General features: G+C 39.8%; 1 protein-coding gene across 1 annotated transcript; it reads left to right on the top strand.

The window, feature by feature from the left end:
• Nucleotides 1-813: 813 nt before the first annotated feature.
• On the top strand, nucleotides 814-24,205 carry LOC120432318 (chitin deacetylase 1). The gene is made up of 7 exons (XM_039597502.2): nucleotides 814-1,006; nucleotides 8,899-8,990; nucleotides 10,426-10,537; nucleotides 11,166-11,293; nucleotides 11,889-12,031; nucleotides 22,969-23,574; nucleotides 23,633-24,205. Exons 1-7 carry the CDS (start codon nucleotides 952-954, stop codon nucleotides 23,967-23,969), a joined length of 1,473 nt encoding a protein of 490 aa, XP_039453436.1. The 5' UTR covers nucleotides 814-951; the 3' UTR covers nucleotides 23,970-24,205.
• Nucleotides 24,206-25,125: the final 920 nt, after the last annotated feature.

Below are 25,125 nucleotides of genomic sequence, written 5' to 3'. Positions count from 1 at the left end.
CAGAATCAGAGTCAAAATCAGTGTCAGAATCAGAGTCAGAATCAGAATAAGAGTCAAGAGTCAAGAATCAACAGTCAAGAGTCAAGAGTCAAGAGTCAAGAGTCAAGAGTCAAGAGTCAAGAGTCAAGAGTCAAGAGTCAAGAGTCAAGAGTCAAGAGTCAAGAGTCAAGAGTCAAGAGTCAAGAGTCAAGAGTCAAGAGTCAAGAGTCAAGAGCCAAGAGTCAATAGTCAAGAGTCAAGAGTCAAGAATCAAAGTCTGAGTCGGAGTCGGAGTCAGAATCAGAGTCAGAATCAGAGTTCACCATCTAACGGAATTAACAAAAAGAAGAGTTGAAGAGGGACTATTCTGGTATTACGAATTTGAGAAAATGAAACAAAAAGCAAAAACAAACGAAACTTTTTTAAGGTGCCCCCTCATTTGTACCCACAACTCGTCTCCCATCAAATAATGCCCATTTACGGTACTCACACTCTTCAACAACGCGACCAACTCGTTTGACGCATCGAGTTCGTTCAACTCCGGCAGCTCCATCACAGCAGGCTGGTCTACTTGACAACTCCATGACGACAAACATCCTTGCACCACTGTCACTTCTTCCAGCAAACCAAGTCGCCGCCACCCAGGCCTACTTGGATGATCGATCGCCGCGCCGAAACACCCTCGTTAAGAACCACTTTTTTCTCCACACGCCCCAAAGGCAAGACGAGATGCGGACAAGTCTAGACAATCGAAGTTCGGACGGCACGAAGTGCGCTGAGACCCCGGCTCGCAGAGTTCGGCTTAGCGAAGCGGGCTGGCTTAAGTCGATCGCCGCCACCGATCGTGGCCGCAGTCAGTTTCGGATCGTACGCGTTGGCAGTCGTGTTCGTGCGTGATCAATAGGAAGGTGAACCAGACAAACAAAAAACCGAGACCCCGGGAAGTGTTCCGGGAGGTGACGATCGTGCACCATGAAGCTGCTGCTAGTCGTAGTGTTACTCAGTGCGGTGGTTGCGTTAGTGACCGGTAACGTTCTAAAGAGTTATTTTTAGTATTTAAAAAAATAGTGATCGCACATACCCTGAAGGGAGGGAAAAAGAGAGAAAAATGATCGTAAAAGTGAAGGTAATGGAGGTATGACACGACGACGACGACGTCGTAGCAGGCCATGATCGCTTAAGGAGCCTGTTTGGCAGCGCCTACTTCGCAACCGAAAGCGTGCAAATGAGTGAAGAAAGCCAAGAAAAAGAAAACTGGAAATCTTTGAAGGAGTTTTGTAACAATATTTTTTCGCTACTCCAAAGAAAGTCAACTTTCTTTTTGCGGAAGACTTGAGCGTGTACCAACAACAACAACAACAACAACAAACACAACAGAAAAATCCAACTATTACGTGCACTCTCTTTCTTCTCTCTCTCTCTCTCTCTCTCTCCCTCTTTCTCCACACTTAACCAAAATTGGCCGCGCAGCGTGTTGCATAATCCGCCGCGGTGACTTAAACGCGTGGCGCAGTGCGGCTCAGCGACGAACCCAGCTTGTGTGAATGAGCTCCGGGGTTTTTTTTCGATCGTACGTTGCATTTTCTTACTCAATTTTTGTGTCGTTGCGTCGCGCGCGAGCTGGCGGCTCTTAACCGGCCACACGCGGGGTGCAGCCATTTTTGGAGTACCGGAAGCGGGTTTTGGGTGGCGCAAGTGGATCGGAGTTTTTTTTTTTTTTTTTGAATGTGGTGAAATTGTTTTTTTGAAGGAAATTTGTTGTGTAATGAGGATCTTATTAGCCAAGAAAATTGGAGCAGATATCAGAAAAAAAACAATAATAATAATAAAATCACATGATTTTATTAAACACAGTGACAAAGTTTATTTATTTAAAACCAATGACTCTTTTTTTTTAAAGTTATATTGCCTGAAAATCTGTGAACAAATGTTGGCATCAATTTTCGACATTAATTTAAGTAAACTTACATTGAAAAGAGGTAAATTTCAATCATTCAAATTTCCAACCTTCCAAGGCTTTGAATTTTAAAATATTAAACTAGTAACCTTGCGTGACAGATCGTCTTTTGTTTGAAATCAGGGAGTAAAAATCACATTCAACACTCAGACTCAAAATTTGCAGAATACTACGTATTTTCGAAAAATCTTAAAATCTGTGTTTTAAAATCTGGATATCAAATGATCGGAATTTGTTTATACATTTCAAAAGTAATATTTTTTTCAAATACTCAAGGTTTTCACAAAACTACATAATTTTGAAAAAAAAAATCTTAAAAAAACATTTTTTCACAGTATGGGTATCAAATGATCGGGATTTTTTTCAACACAATTTTTACAAAACCACTTTTTTTTAATTTCAGCTATTTACAAAACGAAATGATCGGAATTTTCTCACACATTTCGAAAGTGATAATATTTTTTGTGGAATACTCAAAATCTTCACAAAACTACATATTTTCGGAAAAATTCTCCAAATTTTTGTTTTTTACAAGGATAGGGTCTCTTGATGCGGATTTTTTCATACATCTCAAAAAAATATTTAAATTTACTTAAGTAAATCACACTTTTTTTATCTCGAATTTTTCACAAAAAAAAATAAGTACTTTGGAAAAAAAACTTAAAATTCATTGATTTTTTTAAACGTTTCTTAAGCAATTACATTTTTTCAAATCCTCATAATTTTTACAAACTACGTATTTTTTTTAAATGCTCAAAATTACCGTTTTTTACAATTTGGGTATCAAACAATGGGGATTTTTTCATACATTTTGAAAGTAATGACAGATTTTTTACAAATACTAAAAATTTTCACCAAACTATGTATTTTTGAAGAAATGCAAAAAAAAACAATTTTTTACAGTATGAGGTTTTTTTCATTCATTTCTAAAAAAAAAATATTTAAATCTCGATTTTTTTTACAAAAAAGAGGTATTCTTCAAAAAATCTTTAAAATTTCAGTTTTTTTAATATGGCTTACACATGATGAAGATTTTGTCATGCATTTCGAAAGTTAAAAAAATTTTTTTTTTGAAAATCTCGAAATTTTTACGAACTTATTTAATATCAGGTTTTTTTCATACATTTCGAAAGTAACAAAACAATTTTTTTAAACCTCAAATTTTTTAAAAAAAAACTAAGTATCTTTGAAAAAATACTTAAATTTCAGTTTTTTTACACTACGGGAATGTCACAAAAACTGGGTAGTTTTGAAAAAAATACAAAACAATTCAATTCTTTTCAATATCAGTATTTGTCATACATTTCGAAAGTAATAAAACATTTTTTTTAATCGCGAAATTTTCACAAAAACCAAGTATTTTTGAAAAAATACTAAAATTTCAGTTTTTTAACACTACGGGTGTGTCATGATGGGGATTTTTTATATATTTCCAAAGTAAAAATACATTTTTTTTAATCTAGAAATTAAAAAAAAAACTAGGTATTTTCGATAAAAAAAATATTTTTTGTTATTTTTTTTCAAAATCAGATTTTTTTTTTGTAGATTTCTACAGAAATAAAACATTTTTTTTTTTGAAAATCTCGAAATTGTCACAAAAACTAGGTATCAAATGATCACGATTTATTCATAAATTTCGAAAGTACCAACACAATATTTTTAAAAAATTCGAAATTTCCACTAAAACTACTAAGCCTTTCAAATGAAATTCCGATGTACAGCACCGCAAAAAGTATTTTTTTCGCTGAAATTTTTGTTTTTGTCAAAACTATTTTTTTAACTGATGATTTTAAAACATTTGAACTAGTTTTTAAAACAGTTTATTCATTCAAATGTTTAGACTATGGCTTGTTATTTTATTTTTTTATATTTTTAATTGTTTTGCCCAGAATTTTCACACAGTCACGTATTTTCGAAAAAATGCTGAAAATTCCAGTTTTCTACAATATTTTACAATGTGATCGGAAATTTTTCCATACATTTCGATAACAACGATTTTTTATTAAATACTGATCATTTTTACATGCATACATGTAATTATTATTGCACTATTTTATTTTTTCATGTTTTTTGAAAACATAAAATGTCATATTTCATAAAATTCTAGAATTCTACAATGCAGCCTGATTCGTACTAAAAAAACTAGAAATGAAAAAACAATATTCGACGCAAGACGTTTATTCGGCAAAGTAACGACTCATTGAAAAGTTAACCAACCGTTCATTTCCAATTTCAAGTGCTGAGCAAACCGCCATCATTAGCGCTCTTTATTTTCACCCCTCTTTGCTCATGTTTTAAAGATGGCTATTCAAGCCAACCTTGCAATTCGCAACCTGTCCAGTTGGGTAAATTTTCACACCTTCAAAACACGTTTATTTACGTTTAGCGCGCGCCTACTTCGATTGCCCGATCACTTCGCACTCTGCTTTTTTAAGCTGACCTTTACGGCAGACAATTTTTTTCAAGGCCTACCACCACGCGTCTCCACCTAACCTCAAACGTCACTTTAAGTGCGAATCGAACCCTCAGGTAACAGCTGTGTCCGGTCCCTTTATGGTCCATTTTCTAACCTCATCCACACAGCCGCACATTCTGACCCCCATCGTCACGTCCTTATGGTTTTTGTGGAAAATTCAATTTCCAACTTTACGGAAAAACCATTTCCCCCCTCAGCAAGGTGGACGCAACGGCGAAGATTGCCCAAAGAAGAAACTGAAATAAAAACCTCTCCGCCGGAAGTTCCCCGTATCAAGGACACCCAACACCAGTCAAGTATCAACGGTAAACACCGGTCCTTTGATGAGTTCTATTAATAATTCAAAAGCGCAGCCTGCTACGCCAGGCCAGTCCGGGGCCCGGAACAGTCAAGGCCAACCCGGACTGATGAAAAAAAACGAAGCCCCCTGGCAGCAGCGGGAGGTCGTTCGTTGCAGCATGCCATGACGCAAAGAAGAAAAAAAAGCAAGCAGCGCCTGCTTGTTATGTCATGTAGGCAAACAACGCGGGAGGCGAACCGGTAGGGTGGCCCCGCGGGGCACCGACCAACCGGCTCGAGAGTCCTCCAAAAACGGCAACCAGCAAGATAAACAGTGTGCGATGGTGATGAATGGGAGGGTTAGAGGGGGGAGGGGAGCGCAACATTACGGAAAATAAACAAGCAAGCAAACCAAAGCAAGCCAAGACAGATTGTTTGGCCCCCTAGGAGAAAGTGGGCGAGCGAAAACACACATCTTGGGAGGAAAAAAATGGGAGAAGGGACGCCCGTGAATACCGGGAAAAATACACTCTCTTGAGGGTGGATGTCACGCCACTGCTGTTTGTTTGAAAATAGAAGCACAGGAGGCGTTGCGTTGCGTTTTGAAGAGGGAGGATGCTGTGAAAATGGTTAAAACGTGTTATTTAGGAAAACTTTTGTTTGTTTACGTGGCACAAAAATGCTTCCAGGTCTTACAATTACAACTTTATCACACCAGCAGTCGAAACTACTGGTTTGTTTATGGAATTTCTAAACAGAAATTAACTTAATTATGACTCAAAAAACTAATCTTCACAGAGATTTCTTTCTCTACCTTTTTTGAATAAGTTCCCGTTGAAAATAAAATTTAATTCACTTTATTGTTTTATTGTTTTGACTACAGGAAATTGAGCCAAACAATTCATTAGGGCACCAAAAATCGCGATCGAAGAAAATCGCTTGCAAAAAGTGGACAACTTGTTTCAATTCCTATTTAAAAAGAAAGCTTGACTGGTGATATTTTTACTGATGATACGATAAAACACATCATTATCCTCAACTCTGCTTTAGCCTTAATTTATGTTGTTCTGCTTTAGCCTTAATTTATGTTGATTTTCGCAATAAAACTCATAATTTAAAAAAAATATCGTTTTTGGGCCCTTTTAACTTTTTCCAACTGTTGTTTATAATGGGCCCTTTCTAAACGCAATTTCGAAGAAAACTAAAAGGGCACTAAAGCACTGTCACCCGATTGTTTTTTGAATGATGTTTATGGGCCCTTTTGTTTAGTTAGTAATAATGAGGAATCCAGCGGAAATTTTGATAATTGGTGAAGTTTTGTGATCGAATGGTGTAGATAAGGTATGTGAAACATAAAAAATCTTCCAAAGTGTACTAAACAGCAGCCGCGGGACCGTAACAAATATTGTATTTCGACGAAGTTTTTTGTGCACAAATCCTTGGTGAAACGTAAACCAAATGTTGTTTTGAAGTGAATTATTGTTAAAAAAATGTATGAAAAGTTCACTTTATAACATAAAAAGTTCCTTAACCACGAAAAACTAACGAAAACGAAAAGGGCACAATTGAACTTTTTTCTGTTTTTAATTTTTTCAATAGGAAATTGTTAGCTATCAATCTGATTCTTGGAGGACATGTAGGGAGTATACTAATGAATGGAATAGTGGAATAATCCCAAATGTTTACGTTTTGGTTTAGTGCCCTTATGAAATGTTTGGCTCGAAATATCTAACAAACAGCAAACCAAGTTTAAGATTACCATTCCAAAAAAATAAGGGCAAAATATATTAATATCAATATCAATACTTAAAAGCTTGCTTTTAGAATCATTTTTAGCATGTTTGGGCTGATTTAAAAATATTAAGAATTTTTTGAAATTTTCGATGTGTAGTATCGCAAAAAGTTTTTTTCTTCAAAACTTACTTTTTTTTAATCTAATGATTTCAAAACAACGAAACTAGTGCAAATTGCTTTTTAAAACTTTTTTGTCTCAACTTTTATGACTATGGCTTGTTATTTAATTATTATTTTTTTTTTTTTTCATTTTTGACAGTTGCCGAAATTGTCGAAATGGTCAAAATTGTCAAAATTGTCAAAATTATCAAAATCGTCAAAATTGTCAAATTGTCAAAATTGTCAAAATTATCAAAATTGTCAAAATTATCCAAATTGTCAAAATTGTCAAAATTGTCAAAATTGTCAAAATTGTCAAAATTGTCAAAATTGTCAAAATTGTCAAAATTGTCAATATTGTCGAAATTGCCAAAATTGTCAAAATTGCCAAAATTGACAAAATTGCCAAAATTGTCAAAATTGTCAAAATTGTCAAAATTGTCAAAATTGTCAAAATTGTCAACATTGTCAAAATTGTCAAAATTGTCAAAATTGTTAAAATTGTCAAAATGGTCAAAATTGTCAAAATTGTCAAAATTGTCAAAATTGTCAAAATTGTCAAAATTGTCAAAATTGTCAAAATTGTCAAAATTTTCAAAATTGTCAAAATTGTCAAAATTGTCAAAATTGTCAAAATTGTCAAAATTGTCAAAATTGTCAAAATTGACAAAATTGCCAAAATTGTCAAAATTGTCAACATTTGTTGAGGTTGAGGTAAAATAGAGGCCCTAGTCCTCGGGGAAGGTGGGGTAATATTGTGGACGTTTTGAAAATTACGTCGTTTATGGACATCATTAAAAAAACATATATTACAATTTTTTTAGATTTTCGGGATAGGAAAAACTGTAAAATAAAGATTTTTATGTATATCTGGCTTGGCTGGTACACCACTGACCATCGGGTACACCAGAAAAAATGCACACACAACATTGTTGACAATCACTCAACGGCAGCGAGTCTCTTGTACATAAGACATCCTCCTTCTCCTTTCCTCCACAAATTGTCAACGCCACTCGTTCAAACAACTCATGGCCTATCTACAATCACTTAGCTTAGAACATCTAAGTAAAGTAGTTATTTAGGAAAGTCTGCAACTTACGTTCGTCATCCACAATCAACTTAGAAAACTTGCTGGGCTGATATACGTTGCTATGCAGTTGTTTGTTTACCTTTGATATGGAAACGTCAACTTACCGTAGATTTTGAAATTTTCCAAACCAAACGTCAGTTTCTAATTTGATTACTTTTCCATTGTAGAAACTCAGATTCATTTCCATTGATTCAAATTCCTAAGCTAAGTGAAATTTTCTAAGCTAAGTGATTGTAGATAGGCCATCAGGAAAATAACAATATCAACTCAATACCGAACGATTCCCCACCCTCTTCCAAGTAATTAAACAACATTGACAACCTAAGCAAAAACAGAAACACTCCACCAAGAGTTATCGAAGAAAGGCTCCAACCCGCACAGCATGCAGCCAGCCTGCTTTGATCGATTGCATAATGACGCTACACACACCTGCCCTCGTCTGACAGGGTTTTGTGGAACGCGCATCTCGAAATCAGGAAACTGGGCCAACCGCCACCTCGACCACAGAGATTGAGTGAAGATCGCAGCACGCGTGTTGCCGGTGGCAACCGAAAACATTTCAGGTTATGTAAATTTTTATGGGCATTATCATAATTTATTCCCGTCTGTTGACTCTTTTTTTTCGGCGCATCTTTCCTCGCCTTAAGCGGTTGCTTTGAGAAAGGGGGGGGGGGACCCCATCGTGTTTAATCTTGACACCTTTTCACTCTCGTTTCGCTCCGCGAAACCGGTTAAGGTGTTTAAGCAACTTTTGCGGCTTGAATAATTGCTTGATTGGATCAGAGTGGAGAAAAAGAACCACAATTGCCTTTCCCAGATGGCGTCGTTTCTCACGAAAGGGTACCCCTTCACCGCATTCGACTCTCAGAATGGGTGCAATTGCATTCGTTGAAGAGTACAAAACTGCAATCCAAGTCGGCGAGAGCCTATGCAGCAAAAGCGGCACTTTAAACACGAAAAACGGGCACCTTTTTGTGAGTGTGTGAGACCAACTGACAGCTGGGCTAGACTGCATTTCCCCTCAGCATTCCTAGGCATGGCCTACTAGAAGCGGTCAATGGAATGTGCGCGCGGCACCTTCGTCGTGTCATACTTTGCCTTGAGCGGTCGACCTCTCTCTTTTTCGCTGCCCTCGCTTCCTGCGAGAGTGTGTGTGTGTGCGATACCATTACTAAACCATTTTTAATTAAACTAACCTCACATTTTTATTACGACTGTTTTCAGCGCAAACCAAGGAGGAGAAAGAGTTCAAATGTCCGGAAGGCTACGGAAATGGCAACTTTGCCGACCCCGCCACCTGTCGGAGGTTTTATCAGGTAAGCAACGGCTGCTTGGATCGGGCTATTTTTGGTCAGGGTTGGAATTTATTATTTCTGTGCGCGACCTTGAGCCGTTCCAGTTTGCGAATCGTTTAACTTGTGATTAGAGGTTGACTTTTCCATTTTTCGGCTTCGCCGAACAAGGAAGTGTTAATTTGGCGGTTTTGAGCGCCTTAATTGGTGCAGTCAAACCGGATTGTCGGTTTATGGGGGGTTGTTTGAGTGATTTTTAATCGATACACATTGTCTAGTCAGAAATTTGCCAACACATTCGAAGAATGTTTACATGGCAGTTGCGGGTTTGTTTGCATCAGATTTGCTGTCTCTTTCTAGCAAAAGTTTTTTGTCATGCCTCTTCTAGCTGGTTTTTGTTAACTGTCCGCCCGATATAAGAGCCAACATATTTCGCAGGGACTGTGACAGCTCGAGCTCGATCATTGTTTGCATCAGAACACTGTGATGTGGAGTTCGTCATTTTTGGGTTAAATTAAATGTTTTTACATTATTCCGTGCACTAAAAGTTTATATTGAATTGGCTAAATTTTCAGTTTTTCAAATTGAGACCCTCAAATACAATCTGTTCATAAAGATTCCATTCCTTCCCCTTTAAGAACTCGCCCCCGCGAACAAAAGTTCCTGTCCACTAATGGTGTCATTATCATTCCCCGAGGCCGTAAGCTCTCCGGAATCCAGGAGGTTCGCAGAGAACAGAAGGAAAAAAAGAAATAATCCAGCCAAGATAGATCGGCATCATAAAAACTAACCTATCCCCGAAGCCGGCAGCACTTCCCGCGACTTTTTTGTTCCTTCATTTCAAAAGAGTAATAATAATTACTGTTTTACCAGGAAAGTTTTTCCCGCGCGCAATATGGTCACCCAAGAGGTGTGGCCTTAGGGCAAGGTAAAAAAACAGACCGTGAAAATGAAACTATTTTTTCCCCTCCTGTTTTCCGTTCCCTTTGAAACGGAGCAGGCCATGGCGCAAAAACGGCTCGTCGTTAAAATCTTCTGTCTTGAACGACTTCCGCTTTGAGTTTAGCCCGGAGAGTGCATGAAAATATTATTTTCAACGTATTAAAGATAACCGTAAAATTTAACGCCCCAAAGTTTCAAAAAATAAGCGATTTTGAGAAGCTGTTTCAAGAACACATTCCTCCAGCGTGCCCCATATTATGTTTACTCTGGAAACGGAGCAACCCTTGACTTTTGCAAGTCTCATCGCAGCATGCCATGACAGGCGGGTGGTGGGATGGAATTTTCCTGCCGTAACCTGAACGAACGCCTGCTCGGATGGTCTTCTTTTATGTGCATGGCTTTCTATGGGGGGCCACGTGCAATGTCAAGTTGAGCTTCTTTTTTTGCAGCTACTTTTAGATTATATTTTTGTTTGTTTAATCCCGTATCTATGTTTTTCTTTCCTCCCCTCTTACAGTGTGTGGACGGGTACCCGTACGTGAACCGGTGTCCTTCGGGGCTGTACTTTGACGATGTGCAAAAGTTTTGCACCTTCAAGGCTGAGGCCAAGTGTGGGCCGCTGCCAAACCGTAAGTTAAACTTTAAATTTAATTCTAGGTAGTTTCCAAAACGACTTTCAGTTGTCTCATCTGCTTGCAGTTATCACAACTGCTCGCAGTTGTCAAAACTGCTTTCATTTGCCAAAACTGCTTTCAGATGTCTCAACTGCTTTCAGCTGTCCAAACTACAGACTGTCCATGGGGACTTTGTCCTAGACAAACTGTAGTCAAAACTGCTTTCAGCTGTCAAAACTGCTTTCAGTTGTCAAAACTGTTTTCAGTTGTCAAAGCTGCTTTCAGTAGAGAGCCTGGAGCTTATTAGAGAACGGACATCTCAAACCAAAAGTACCAATCGAAGCACGAGAAATGTCAAACGGAGGTACCAATCGAGCATAAGACAAAGGATTTTGCTCGATTGGTACCTCCGTTTGACAGTTCTTGTGCTTCGATTGGTACTTTTGGTTTAAGATGTCTGTTCTCTAATAAGCTCCAGGCTCTCTAGCTTTCAGTTGTGAAAACTGCTTTCAGCTGTCAAAACTGCTTTCAGTTGTCTCAACTGCTTGCAGTTGTCTCAACTGCTTTCAGTTGTCAAAACTGCTCTCGCAATTGTATCAATTTAAAAAAAAATGTCGTTTGTTTAATCATTTTCTAATTCCAGAACCGCCCGCCACGACGGAGGCCGCCGTCGATCTGGCCAAACGGTGCGACCCGGCCGAGTGCGAGCTGCCGTACTGCTTCTGCAACAAGGACGGCACGCTGATTCCGAAGGGGCTGAACGCGGACGAGGTGAGTTTAATTTTCTCCGTTATTAGAGCGTAAACGGCCTACTGGGATTTCGTCGTTTTTTTTTTTTCGCGAGGATGTCTGCCCCGGAAAAGTATTGTGCATTTCGGGGAGATGCAATTTTCCGCGATAGCAAGTGCAGACTTTTTTTTTTGTTAGTTACTTTTGTGCGCAATCATATCTCGCGCCACAATTGAAGTTTGAAAGAAGAATTGTATTAAATTTGGCAAGTTTGTGGCTTCTGACAATTTTTCCGCTCTCTCTTATCTCAAAAGCATTTAATTTTTGTTGGGGAAAAACGAAAAGATATGAAAAAGAGCATCTTGATTTGACAAGCTGCTTTTTTCTGGAAAACGCTTTTTTGCTGTTACTCCCCCTCCGGGGGAAAAAGCGGAAGCCAAGCAAGATGAAAAATACCTTTTTTTGTCCTTCGCCTTCCGCAATTATGAGTTGTTTTCGCCCTGATGGCCCTCCTTTATCAGCGGCTCATAAATTGTTAAGTACTTGTTTTTGTTTCTTTTGGCGGGCGTAAATTATTGAGTAATTTCCTGTTTTCTCATTATAATTTTTTCTTCTCCTTAAATTTCAACGAAAACAGATTCCGCAAATTATTCTGCTGACGTTCGACGGGGCCGTCAACCTGAACAACTACGAGCACTACAAGAAGGTCTTCAACGGCAAGCGCCAGAATCCGAACGGCTGCGACATCAAGGGCACCTTCTTCATCTCGCACGAGTACAGGTGAGTTGAAATTGGCTGAAAACAATCCAAAAGTTGATTAACTTTACGTAAGTGTGCACGTTTGACAGATTAACTTGTCAAAGTTACACGCACAAGAAATGCAACTCAATTTGAGTTTAAGTTAACCGTGCACTCTCATCTTAAGTCACTCATTTTTAGGCCAAACTAAAAAAAGTCTACAATTTTTAATCTTCATGAAGTTTTGTGATGAATTCTACCTGATTTTATTTATTGGTCAGTTCCTTACTGGACTGGGACCGTCGGCCCAACCACCGCCGAAATTGGCGGCGTGTCAGATGCGCGATTGTAAATGTCAAAGTCACAGCTTTGTTGACAAACAAACGGAACTAGGGATGGTCATATAATAAAAATCGAAACCTTTTTCAAGCAAAATAATATTTGGCCTACATGATTGCAAGAATATATTTTTGATTATGGAGAAGTGATTGAAGATAAAAGTTGTCAGCCATACTTTTACCTTGAATATCCACGACCGCTTCCAACAACCGTGAAAAGATGCTTGAAAATCCAGCTATCAGCTAAATTCACAATACTTCTAACTTAGTGAAAGTCTATGTTTTGAGTAAATTTGGATTACACAAAATCTAAGTGAGTAACTTCTGAAAAGCGTGTACGTTTGACAACTCAATTTGTTAAATTCATCTGAAAGCAAGAAAAACTACTTTATTTATGCAAGGCAAATAAATTAGTACAGGGTCTTCCGGTTGTCAAATTATAGAAGTACAGAGCGGATACGATAATTCGAATTTCGCTACTTCAAATGTTCACTAATTCGAATGCTCGGGAATTCGAACATAATAGGATCCTAAAGGCCTATGTAAATTTTTATGTACAATGATTAAAATCACGCTATGTTTGCGGTTAAACAGCGATCGACCCCTCGGTGCGCGGCCGGTCTGTCTACGTGAACGTCTTTGGCGCCGTTTCGTGCTGTTTTGCCGTTGAGGAGGAAGAAGAAGAAGAGAAACAATAAACGTCAGTCAGAAGGAGTCTTTTCAAGAGAGAACAACGTGTTTTATTTTCCTCTTGTGCTCGTGCGCGATTCCGTCAGAAAGATTCCCTGCGGTGTAGCCTCCCGGTTCGGACGCCGGAACAGGTTCTGCAACATCTTAATACAGTCCGCTACATTTTGGTCCTTCGCGCGTCGGATATGGAACCAGAACAGAAGGCCCTCACCTCGGAGCGTGACGTCATTCTCGCGCAGGTGAAGGAGGAACTGTCCACCGCGAAAACAGTCAAGGCCCGCAATCCGTCCCTCGGCGAAGTGGCGGAACGGCGGGACAAACTCATCGAACTTGCTCGGTGTTTCGAAGCCGTCCAAACCGCGATTGAGGAGGCTACATCCAACCTGGAGGAGGAGTTCAACAACCGACTTCAGTTCGAAGAAGCGTACTATCGAGCAAAGGATTTGTACGCTGAGCGCCTGGAGGACAGCGAGTCCAAGGCCGGTACGGGCAATCGGCAGAAGTGCGATGATCTGTGGGACGCCGTCAGGATCATTCAGGAGACACAACAGCAGATTCTCCTCATGCAGTGCCAGAACCCGCCGCCGCTGGCGCCACCGGCGGGGAGTCAGGTGTCGAATTCGGAACCCCAAAGCGTCGCGGAGGCGCTGAAGGTGTTTGCCAAGCCTGCTGAAGAGAAGTTGCAAGCGTGCCACACGGCCGGCTGCCAGCAACGACACCACACAATGCTATGCTTGCAGCAGCAGCAGATTCAAGAACCGGAAGAGGCAGGCCGCGACCGACCTGCAACACAACCAAGGAGAACGGAGGTCTCGTCGGTCTCCGAGAACGCAACTCAATCGAGATGGTCGTCGGTGCCATTACCGCCTGCGGAGATCGTCTGCAAGGAGAAAGAGGACGGAGAATCGCAACAGGTGCGAGGTCTCGTCAACAACAACAGCGGATCACAAGTATCCCACATCACGGAGGAATCGGTCAAGCGCTTTGGGATGAAGTGCACGAATGCCTCTCTGGAAGTCTCCGAGGCCAACGGAGATATCGTCGGGACCACGCCCGGCGCAGACACGCGGGTGATGCCTTCGCGTTTCAACGGTGAAACCAAGCTCACCACGCAAGCCTACGTTTTGGGAGGCCTGACGGCGGCCTTGCCGAGTCAGCGCTTCAGCGTAGCAGATGGACAGGTCAAGAATCTACAAAGAATCCTCGTGGCACAGCGTTTCATCTTCGGATGGATGGTGGCGAGGAAAATCTGGAAGCCGTGTCGAACACGCACTCCCTACATGGTTCTTAACGTCGCCCAGGAACTCGACATCAATCGCTCCTTGCGGTTGTCCTGGGAGGACCAGGAGATCCTCGGTACAAAGCGCCTGCGGGCCAACAAAGGCAAGTTCCAACGGGAATCCAACTCCAAGGAACAGATTGTGAAGGAGGACATCATCGGGATCAAACTCCGGGTCGTTCACGACGGCTGCTACGCCACAACGACCGGGGTCTCGCGGAACAATCTGGATCGACAAAACACGAAGCTATGCAAGAAACTCCGAACTGTTGGTCCGGCGAACAAGTACAAGTACACGAAGGGCAAGCAGATTCTCGAGAAGCGCTTGTCGCTGATTGAAGTGTGCCGACAGCGATCTCGAGTCATACGGCCCCTCTACAACCTGCGACCGGAGAAGCGTTCCGGCTCAAGCACCCCAGGGATGCAGTTCGCGAGGCTGGCCAGATCAAGCGGGACTGGTTCGGAACGTGACGACGCGACGAGGAAAGCACGAGTACCATCGCTCGGTGCAGGAGATCAGAAGAAGGTTGAGACGCTGTCTCAAGGCGGGGAGAATGTTTGCGGTTAAACAGCGATCGACCCCTCGGTGCGCGGCCGGTCTGTCTACGTGAACGTCTTTGGCGCCGTTTCGTGCTGTTTTGCCGTTGAGGAGGAAGAAGAAGAAGAGAAACAATAAACGTCAGTCAGAAGGAGTCTTTTCAAGAGAGAACAACGTGTTTTATTTTCCTCTTGCGCTCGTGCGCGAATCCGCCAGAAAGATTCCCTGCGGTGTAGCCTCCCGGTTCGGACGCCGGAACAGGTCGACCAACATCGTAATACAGTCCGCTACACGCTAAAATCCATTTCTAATCACTTTTTTTTATTTTAATACAAAAAAAAAACTTGACAAGACAACATTTTTTCGATGGATCAACTATTGTCCTCTTGGAACGAGCTGTCAAGTAGGAACTTTTCTGCGAAGTTAATTTCTGAAAATTGAATTAAAAATCTTGTTTAAATCCTTTGTGGTCTTACAAAGAGTCATTTTACTAAAAAATAGCTTCATCGTTGTAAACAATACATATAACAAATTTAAGCTTAATTTTTGGACCTAATTAGTGAATTCTGAGACGCTGATTCGAATGCAGTTCCAATCGAATTAATGAATCTGCTCTGTATAATAAGGCTTGAAAATTTGAATTGGCGTATAACAGACTGCTTGAAAGTTTAATTATATTGACCAAAACGACCAACCGGAAAAAAATCTTGAAAAAATTTCATTGGACTTTTTTTTGTAATGCTTAAAACCCTTTGAAATTAACATGACATTTATCAAATTGTCACTTCTCTTAAAATCTGTATACAAAATCATGCTCTCATGCTAAACAGAGCGATTTCGGTAATTCTAGCATAACATTGCAATAGGGCCGAAACCGATGTGTAAACAAAGAGTCTATCCTGCTCGTTTCCAACGTAAACATCAACTGATGTGAGCAGGATACGCTCAAAATCAGAAGTACCCATAAAAAAGGTTCTATCTACCCTTAATCTGTCAACACACGGTAAACGAACCCTTTTTAATGGTTATTTTTACTCCTTTTTTCAAGTTTACCGGTGGTAACCCTTTGCAAAGGGGTAACGACGGGTAAACTTAAAAAAAGGGTGGAAGTAACCCTCAAGAAGAGTTGGTTTACCTTGTGTTGACAGATAAAGGGTAAATCTAACCCTTTTTGAGGGATACTTCTGATTTTGAGTGTAGACTTTTTTTTACACTTCAACATTGGTCAATTTACATTGTTTTGCTCGAATTCAAGTGTCCGCAAATTCGAATTGAGCCCCAAAATGTCAAAATCAGTTGACATTTTAGCCCCATTATTGGAGGATTTTTTTTAGCACCTGATTTTGTGCTTCTGACAGTTGCCAGTCGTTTCAATTAATGCACGCGCATTCAAAATCACTCAGTTTTGGTCGAAACTGAACCTACTCAAAAATGAGTAAATGGGGCAAGTTGGATTTAAGTGATCTTAGAATTCAACAAAAAAGTAGTGAAATTCAGCCAGGTCTGAGTTAAATTCACTCAAAGCTTGAGATGTCCTGTTTACTCATTTCTGCGTAGGTTTTGACGAAAACTGAGTGATTTAGAAAGCAGTTTTAGTCGAATTGGCGAACCTTCTCTGCAAGGTATGTAGATTAGATAAGGTAAGGCGGGTTTTCAAGCTGTTAAAATAGTTAGTTAGCACGAAACCCGGATTTTATATGGAGATTTTCAGAAAAAGTTAAAATTTCACCTATTTTCGGGCAAATTTCACCGGATTTTTGTCTGTGGGGTTGTTAAGCATGCCAAACTGAACCGAAGAACGCTTTTAAAGCACAAATATTTTTTCAAAACAAATAAATTCAACTAAACGCGTTTTCGGTACAGTTTGGCATGTTGAACAACCACACAGAAAAAAAATTGCATGGAAAATGGTCAAATTATCACTTTTCTGAAAATCTCCATATAAAATCCGGGTTTCGTGCTAACTATTTTGACAGCTGGGAATTCCCGCCTTACCTTATCTAATCTTCATACCTTGCCATCTCTATAAGGCTTTCTAGGCCCAGTGAAAAAAAATATAATTTAACTCAAAAATGACGAACTCCTCGTCACAGTGTCCTGATGCAAACAATGATCGAGCTGTAGCTGTCACAGCCCTGCGAAGTATGTTGGCTGACATATCGGGCAGTCAGTCAAAAAAACCAGCTAGAAGTCGCCAGACAAAAAACTTTTGCTAGAAAGAGATAGGAATCCTGATGCAAACAAACGTCCAGCTGTCATGTAAACATACTTTGAATGTGTTGGTAAATTTCTGACTAGAAAGCCTTATACATTTTGACAGCTATAACATTCTACTCCATGTTCACTGTAACCTAAAATTGCATATTTCTGAGTTCTTTTTCGCACTTTTTGATACGATTTTTTTTTATTTTCAATACAAATAAATTTTCTAGTTGAACTGAAAAAAATCGCATGCAAAATTTCAAAAATGATCTTATAAAGTGATTTTACTTGCTTAAATAAGTAGTTTTTTTCTGTAAAAATGACAAATTATGTTGTCAAACGTACACATTTTTTGTAAATTAATCAAACATGCATTATTGTAAACAAATCAATCAAATTAAAACTTCAGTTTTTACAACTTTTCATCAAGGAAAATTTAAAACAAACCTCAATCAATTTTGTCATCTTCGAGCAAACACAACACCTTTAATCAAGGTTGTGAAAAACTACCCACCATCAAACCACGACGAAGGAAAAGCATGTTGATTGCGGAATTTATTGCATCATTGCTCACTTTTACTTTTATGCAGCTTCAAAAAGATAGACATCCGTTTCGTGTATAAGTTTTTCACCAAAAGGTACAAAGAGTCGGACTGAAATTTGGCTTAAAAAAATTTAATATATAAAAAAGTGTAATTTCAAAAGGAATTCTGGCAACCCTGCCCACTTTGACAACACCCAAACTGTCAAAGCCAAGCTGCACGCTAAACTGATTACACTCTAAACGAAGCCGACGACAGACGGTTCTTGTTCAAACACCAGTCTGCCAAATTGGATAGATGGAGCAAACCGCACAGCTTGTCGGTGAAACCCATGGCCTGCTGGCTGGTCCGACGGTACAAACTGTAAAATTGTTTAAATTAAAACATTTGAGCGGCACCATCGGAGATGGGGGCTCCGTATAGAAAGACATTTTCTCGTCCTGCGGTTTCACGGCTGGGATGAAAAATTGTAAGCCCGGAGCTGAACCATGTTCCAGTCCGGTGGAACAGGTGGAGCGGAGCAACGAAAAAAAAAAGATACAAGACAAAGTGATACTTGAATAGTTGGATTAAATTTACCTTGATGAAAAGCTTTTACTGTAATGAAACGCCCCGAGGACGAACGGGAACGAGAGCAGGATTCCCAAGGAAACGTGGGATTTCCAACCAGTTTTTTCTTCTGTTCGCCCCTCGAAAACTACAATTCCAGCAAAGCATTTAAAATTTAATTTATTCGAGCGTTTCGAGCTGGAAGCCCATTGCATTGCTGGAGCAACAAAAAATATATATAAAATGCAAAAAGTCCAATGAACAACCGGGAAGAGGCAGTACAACTGCAACAGCACCAGAAGCTTTCCAGAGAAAAGGTGCAATTAATTGTACGAGAGAGGCGAAACGCAATTTTCCAGAACGGGGAGGTTAGGTTGGAAAAACTGTCAGAATGATTAAAGGATTGCGCGAACGAGGAAAACTTTTCGCTTGTAGCAAATTAGACTTGTCTTGGTGGTCGTATTTTTTTTTTGTTTCCCCCCGTAGTTCTGTTGTTGGCCGTCTTTTGATCAGCGGCAGAGCGAAATTTGTGCATCAGTTTCAGCTGAAGCGCGCGAATTAATTGCAACTTGTCGGGGGGCGAGCGAAAAAAATGGTTCCGTTACGGGTTGTTTCCATCAAAGCAGCCCGGGGATTAATTGGCTTGCTAATGGCTTGCACTGTGCAGGTGGAAATTTAGGTGCAACCGTTGATCAAAGTAAGCGCGAGCGATTAGTTTTAGTCGTGAGAAATTGATTTAATTTGTTGAAAATGGCTTTGGGTGCACAAAAAGCTGTTTGGCCCACTGAAAACAGTACGGTGGAGGTAATTTAAAGCTGAAAATGAGTATTTTTTTGTTAGAGTGTCATAGCAAAACAAAGAGCTGTCAGAATGTTGCTTACACGCAAAATAATGTTTACTCATTCGTTGTTAATTTTCAGTTTTGAATTAAATGTTATTTTTTACAAAAAAAATGAAATGCACCCAAACGAACTCGCTACAGCAATAAAAAAATCTAAAATATTCACGAAGCCACCCTTCTGTTTCATCAGTTGTTTACACCGTCGTAAACGTCGAGAACGCAATTTTAATAAATCATTCAAACAACAACTCATTCCTCCACATCCGCCTCCCAAAGTTAAGGGTGCACTCATTTAATCAACAAATTCGCCCAGCCTGCTACGCCCTCCTTTTTTGTAAAACCCACAGGCCTGCTGCGACGATGCTCACACATGCACACGCTGATGAAGAACTGCGCAGAGGAGCAGAAAAAAAGTGTAATCAATTTTTCATTTTTATGATTACATTTTTATTGCATTAAATGATTGCCATAAAACTTCCCGCTTTTGGCGTTCTCGTGCACCTTTCACATGCCAGCAAGATCTGCCATCGTAAAACTGAATGACCCCCTCCAGCCCGTTAGGTTAGGTGCGCTACCATCATATCAAGATGAGGCCCCGCTGGAACCGGAATAAACTGCATCACGGCCAGATAACCTCGCTGCCTTTTTTTTTTTTGGTTGTGTGCACTACTGCAAGTTTCTAGCGATTTTCTTCTCATCATCATCATCATCGGTAGCAGAAGCTACAGTATAGTAAGGGGGGAAAATGACTTTCGCAGATTCGCCAGCGAAGCCGGAGCCCATCTTCTGGCCAGAACCGTCCGATAACGGACGCGATACGGGAGTCGAGCAGGCTGGCTTTATATTTTAATCCGTTTCCTCTTAAGCTTGCGGACATAGAAAAGGAGATCTTTTTTGGTTTTTGTCAAAATTTGATTCAGATCGAATAAGAGTGTCCAATGACAGTTCACACGGTTATGGAAGATTAGTCAGATAAAAATTTTAAACCTTACATTTTCAAAGTGTAGTCAGATTTTGGACTATTCTTGGCATGCAATCAATATTGAGTAAAATTTAACCAAATCTGATTTTTAGCTAAAAGTTAAATGAAATCAAGTCAACGTACAGAAACACGTCTCAAATCTGTGACGGTAGTTTCCATACTCCATTCAACCGCCTTCAGCGTAATCGCGATGAAAGAAACGTCCACTGCAAACGAAAAGTATAAGAGGGGGTGATTTCCGGGAACTGGAAATGGGAAATATGAGCGGCAGTCTTATGTAGCTCGGCAACCTGAGCGATATAACTATAAATTTAGGCCCCCCAAAACGAACTTCAATTTTGTGAAATAGTTTCGATTTATGTCAGTGCTAAACTTTGTTCGAAGCACCTGGGGAACTTGATTTATTTTTAGCCTCAAAATTTATCTTTGGAGTGGGCTTCAAATTTGTCTTTCAAAATGATTTGTCGACGAAGAGAAATGCTAGCCATACAACTATTTTTCAATTATTATTTTTTGGAATTTGTCAACTTATTCAGAGGTGAATTTGAAGAATTCATGATAATGATTTCATGAAATAAATTTTAAAATTTATACATCTTCTACTGAAATTTTGATGATAATTGAAACTTTTTTCTTTAAAATTACAAGAATTTACTTTATTTCCAGGGTTGATTTATTCTGAGTGAATTTGCATTAGAGTGTAAAAATTTAACGTTTAGCATTAATAGAGTCCTGAAACCCAATGTCGATTTATAAGTACAAAGGAAAAAAACATGATTAAAAACGCGAAAAAAAAACATTTCTGATTTTTTTTATCATTTTAATGCAAAAAAATGACAAGACAACATTTTTTCGATGGATCAACTATGATCCCCTTTGAACGAGATTTCAAGTAAAACCTTTTCTGTCAAGAAGGGCCACGAAGTTAGTTTTTTTAAACTGATTTTAAAATCCATTTTTAATCCTTTCCTGTCGTACAAAGGGTCATTGTACTCAGAAAAATAAGCTTTATCGTTACGAACAATAAAATCTTAAATTTAAGCTTAATTTTAGGACCCAATTAAATGTTTTATTTTCATTGTACGTGTTCACGCACGTTCAAAATTCCTCAGTTTTCATCAAAACCGAACCTACTCAGAAATGAGTAAAGAGGCCATATGTCAGATTTGAGTAAATTTCACTCAGAATTCAATGAAAACTGAGTGATCTAGATCTGAGTGAAATTCACTCAAATCTGAGAGATGGCTTCTTTACTCATTTCTGAGTAGGTTCGGTTTTGACGAAAACTGAGTGATTTTGAACGTGCATGTAAACAAACAATGTAAATTTCTCACGCCAAAACTCGGTTTTGATTTCCGAGTTTAGCAAAATTCTGTCGAAAACAGAACAACTTATTTACACGGCAGAAACATGCCGAGTTTTTCGTAAAATTACTCATTATAGTCGTGTAAGCGTGTAAGACATTCTAGGCACAGTGCAAAAACTCTGACTTAACTCAAAAATGATTAAAACTCCGTCACAGTGTTCCGGTGCACACAAAGATCGAGCTCGAGCTGTCACTGTCACTGCGAAATATTGTTGCGATCAGTAACTTTTTGCAACAATTAAAATTAGGGGTTTTTTTTTCTTTTGAGTGGGTCCAGAAACATATTAAATACAAAAACTTATATGACCTTTTCAAATAAAACTCCAGAAATAGTTTTTTTTCAAATTAGTGAAGCAATCAATGCAACTCACACATAATTCTTAAATATCTCATTTTTGATTACGTTTACTTAGATTTTATCAAAACTGGGTCAAACTCAGAGTTTTAGAAAATTTCTTTTTACAATTTTTTGAGTAAATATCCTTCAAATCTTGTTGAAATTCACCAGGATTTTTTGTGAAATTCACCCAGAATCCAGTGAAATTTACTCAGAAATTTGTTTAAACTACTAAACTAAAACTACTAAAAGTAAACTACTGCTCAGCACACAATACTGCAAGAATTAATCATTTCATATGATTTATTTCGTGTATGTTCGCAGTTTAAAGACCAGTATACTCACAAAAAGGGGTTTAAAATCTGGAGTTTTTTTTTTTTTTTTTGAAAAGGTCCAATAAACCAAATTTCCAGTTCTTGCTTTTTTACTGTTTTTGAAACCGCCTTGAGTCAGGGGTATTGAATAACACCCAAAAAGCAAAAACTCAAAATTTGGTTTATTGGACCTTTAAAAAAAAAAACTCCAGAAATCAGCTTTACAAATGGCAGAACAAGTGATTTTTGGGACTTGGGGCTTGAGCACTTGGGGCATCTGTCAGTTTTGAGTGCAGTTCACTCATGGTACGTTCGTTTGAGGGCTAGTTCCGCACTGAGTGCCGCACTCAGAGCTGTCAAAGTGTTTGTTTGAAGAAACTCGCGCTAGTTCCGCACGAGTTTCGCCGCCATCTTGGAACTGAAACTCTAGTGCCGCACTCGATATTTTTTCAGTTTCATGCGAGTTCCATGCACACTGAAAAAGAATGTTCGTTTGAACCAAAACTGGCACCGACGAGTGTGGCACTCAGTGCCGCACTGGCTGTTCAAACGAACGTACCATCAGAATTCAACGAAAACTTAGTGCTATTCACCCAGATCTGAATGAAATCCACTCAAATCTGACAGATGCTCCAATTAACTCATTTCTGAGAAGGTTTGGGTTTGACGGAAACAGAATGTTTTGAAAGAGTTTACGTTTACAAAAAAAAATTGACGTTTAACGGGGGGGTTTGCACGTTCACACGAAATAACGCACAATTCATTCAAAATTGAGTGAAACCTTCTTAGAAAAACTCGTTACAGAGTATTTGCTGAAACTTGTATGAAAGCAACTCAGATGATGATGATTTTTTTTACTAATTATCTTGACGCATCGGCTAACTTTGTATGCATGTTTATGTAAATTTGAGGTTTTAAAAACTAAAATTATAAGGCAAATCTAAATTTTTTAGTTAATTAAAGATGTTAGTTTCATAATTATTATTTTTTCTTTACTCCAGCAACTACCAGCAGATCCAGGTGCTCGCCAATGGCGGCCACGAGATCGCGGTGGAAACCATCTCCCTTCAGCAGGGTCTCCAGGACAAGGGCTACGAGGAGTGGGTCGGCGAGATGATCGGCATGCGGTCCATCCTGAAGCACTTTTCGAACGTGTCCTCGAACGAGATCAACGGCATGCGGGCACCGTTCCTGAAGCCGGGCCGCAACACCCAGTACAAGGTGATTGAGGACTTTGGCTTCATTTACGACAGCTCGATCAGCGTTCCGCCGAGCCCGATCCCGATGTGGCCGTACACGCTGGACTACAAGATCCCGCACGAGTGCAAGAGCGGAACGTGTCCGACCAAGAGCTTCCCCGGAATCTGGGAGGTCCCGCTGAACGCGCACTTTGTCGAGAGCTACGAGGGCGGACACTGTCCGTACATGGATCAGTGCGTGCTGCACAATCACGACGCCAACGAGGTGTTCCACTGGCTGCAGGAAGACTTCGAACGGTACTACTACCAGAACAAGGCCCCGTACATGATGCCCTTCCACACGAACTGGTTCCAGATCAAGGAGCTCGAAGGCGGTCTGCACAAGTTCCTCGACTGGACGCAAACGCTGTAAGTACACCTTGTACGCAATCTTGCATGCAATTACAATTTCCGTATCTCCCTTCAGGCCCGACGTGTGGTTCGTGACGGTGACGCAGGCCCTCACCTGGATCACCGACCCCAAGACGCTGAACCAGCTCAACAACTACGAGCCGTGGAACTGCAAGGTCAAGTCGACGCAAACGCCCAAACCGTGCAACATTTCGAACAAGTGCGCGCTCGCGTTCAAGGAGCCGACGTCCAACATTAGCGACACGCGCTACATGGAGACGTGCTTCGAGTGTCCGGCGGTGTACCCGTGGCTGGGCGATTCGCACGGCTCGGGCATTCCCGGCCGGGACAACTACATCGATCAGAGCGAGGCCGGCGAGGGAAAGGGCGGCTCGTCGGATGATGAGAACTAGAGGGGGAGGAGGACGAGGAGAAGGAGAGAGATTTGTGATGCGCACTAATTTTTTAACGTGTATTTCGTGTAAGCCGATAGATATCAGAGTTTAAGTTTCTTCCTTGAAACTCATGTGCGTGAAGGAAGAAGAAAGTGAAGAAATGCGTGCACTTGCGTGCGTTTGCTAAAGAACCTCATCTCGTTTGTGCGAGAGCCAAAATTTAAAAATAAAATAAACGAAAATCTCGAGAAAAAGGCTTTGTTATTCATCCGAAAATATTACCAAAATAAAAATAACCAAGAGATCCGGCAGTAATTTGTACTGATTTGATGTTTTTTGAATGTGTCGAAATTTTGTTTTTTTGGTTGACATTTCATTCGGGATTAAAATTAACCGATCGATTGGTACCTCGTGCTAAACTTTCAAAAGAATAAGGCTTTCTAGGCCCAGTAAAAAAATATAATTTAACCCAGAAATGGCGAACTTCTCGTCACAGTGTCCTGATGCAAACAATTTTATAGTTTTTTTAAGGGGTCCTATCCAGAGCAACATTTGAAAGGGGCGGTACGACATTGCTCTTACGGCCTTTCATTACACGCGTTTAAATGGAACGAAAGGCCGTAAGAGCAATGTCGTACCGCCCCTTTCAAATGTTGCTCCAGCTATAAGCTATTGTGTTTCATATTTTTATAGTTAATTGCATTTTTTACTGGGATTGAACTTTTTCTATGCATTTCAAGTCGAATTTACTGTGTCAAAGTAAGCCATTTTAAAATTCTTCATAAATGTCTGATTTTTGTAGTTTTCTTGTTTTTTTTTTGGCGATCACGATGCCTTGTACTTAAAATCACAAAAAAATATATTTCGTTCGAGAAAATTGATGAAAAAGCAACATAGGCCCAGAAAAAATATAAATATAAAATAAAATTGCTAGTGTTTGAAATAACCCATTTGAATGAAATAAGAGCAATTCTCTACCAAAACCGGAAATGGATTTCATTTCTAATTTTTCATTTGGCTCAAAATTTGTGGTGGCCTTCCCTATGACCAATTAAACTATTTTGTGTGATTGGTTCATCGATACAAGTCTCCATACAATTTTGGCTGCTGTCCAAATGGTATGTAAATATTCAAACAGCTGTAACTTTTGAGTGAATTTTCTGATCAATTTGGT

This window comes from Culex pipiens, chromosome 1 (assembly GCF_016801865.2).
Source record: "Culex pipiens pallens isolate TS chromosome 1, TS_CPP_V2, whole genome shotgun sequence".
Lineage (NCBI taxonomy): Eukaryota > Metazoa > Arthropoda > Insecta > Diptera > Culicidae > Culex > Culex pipiens.
The sequence above is the reverse complement of the archived record's forward strand: the minus strand, read 5'-3'. Positions and strand labels throughout refer to the sequence as shown.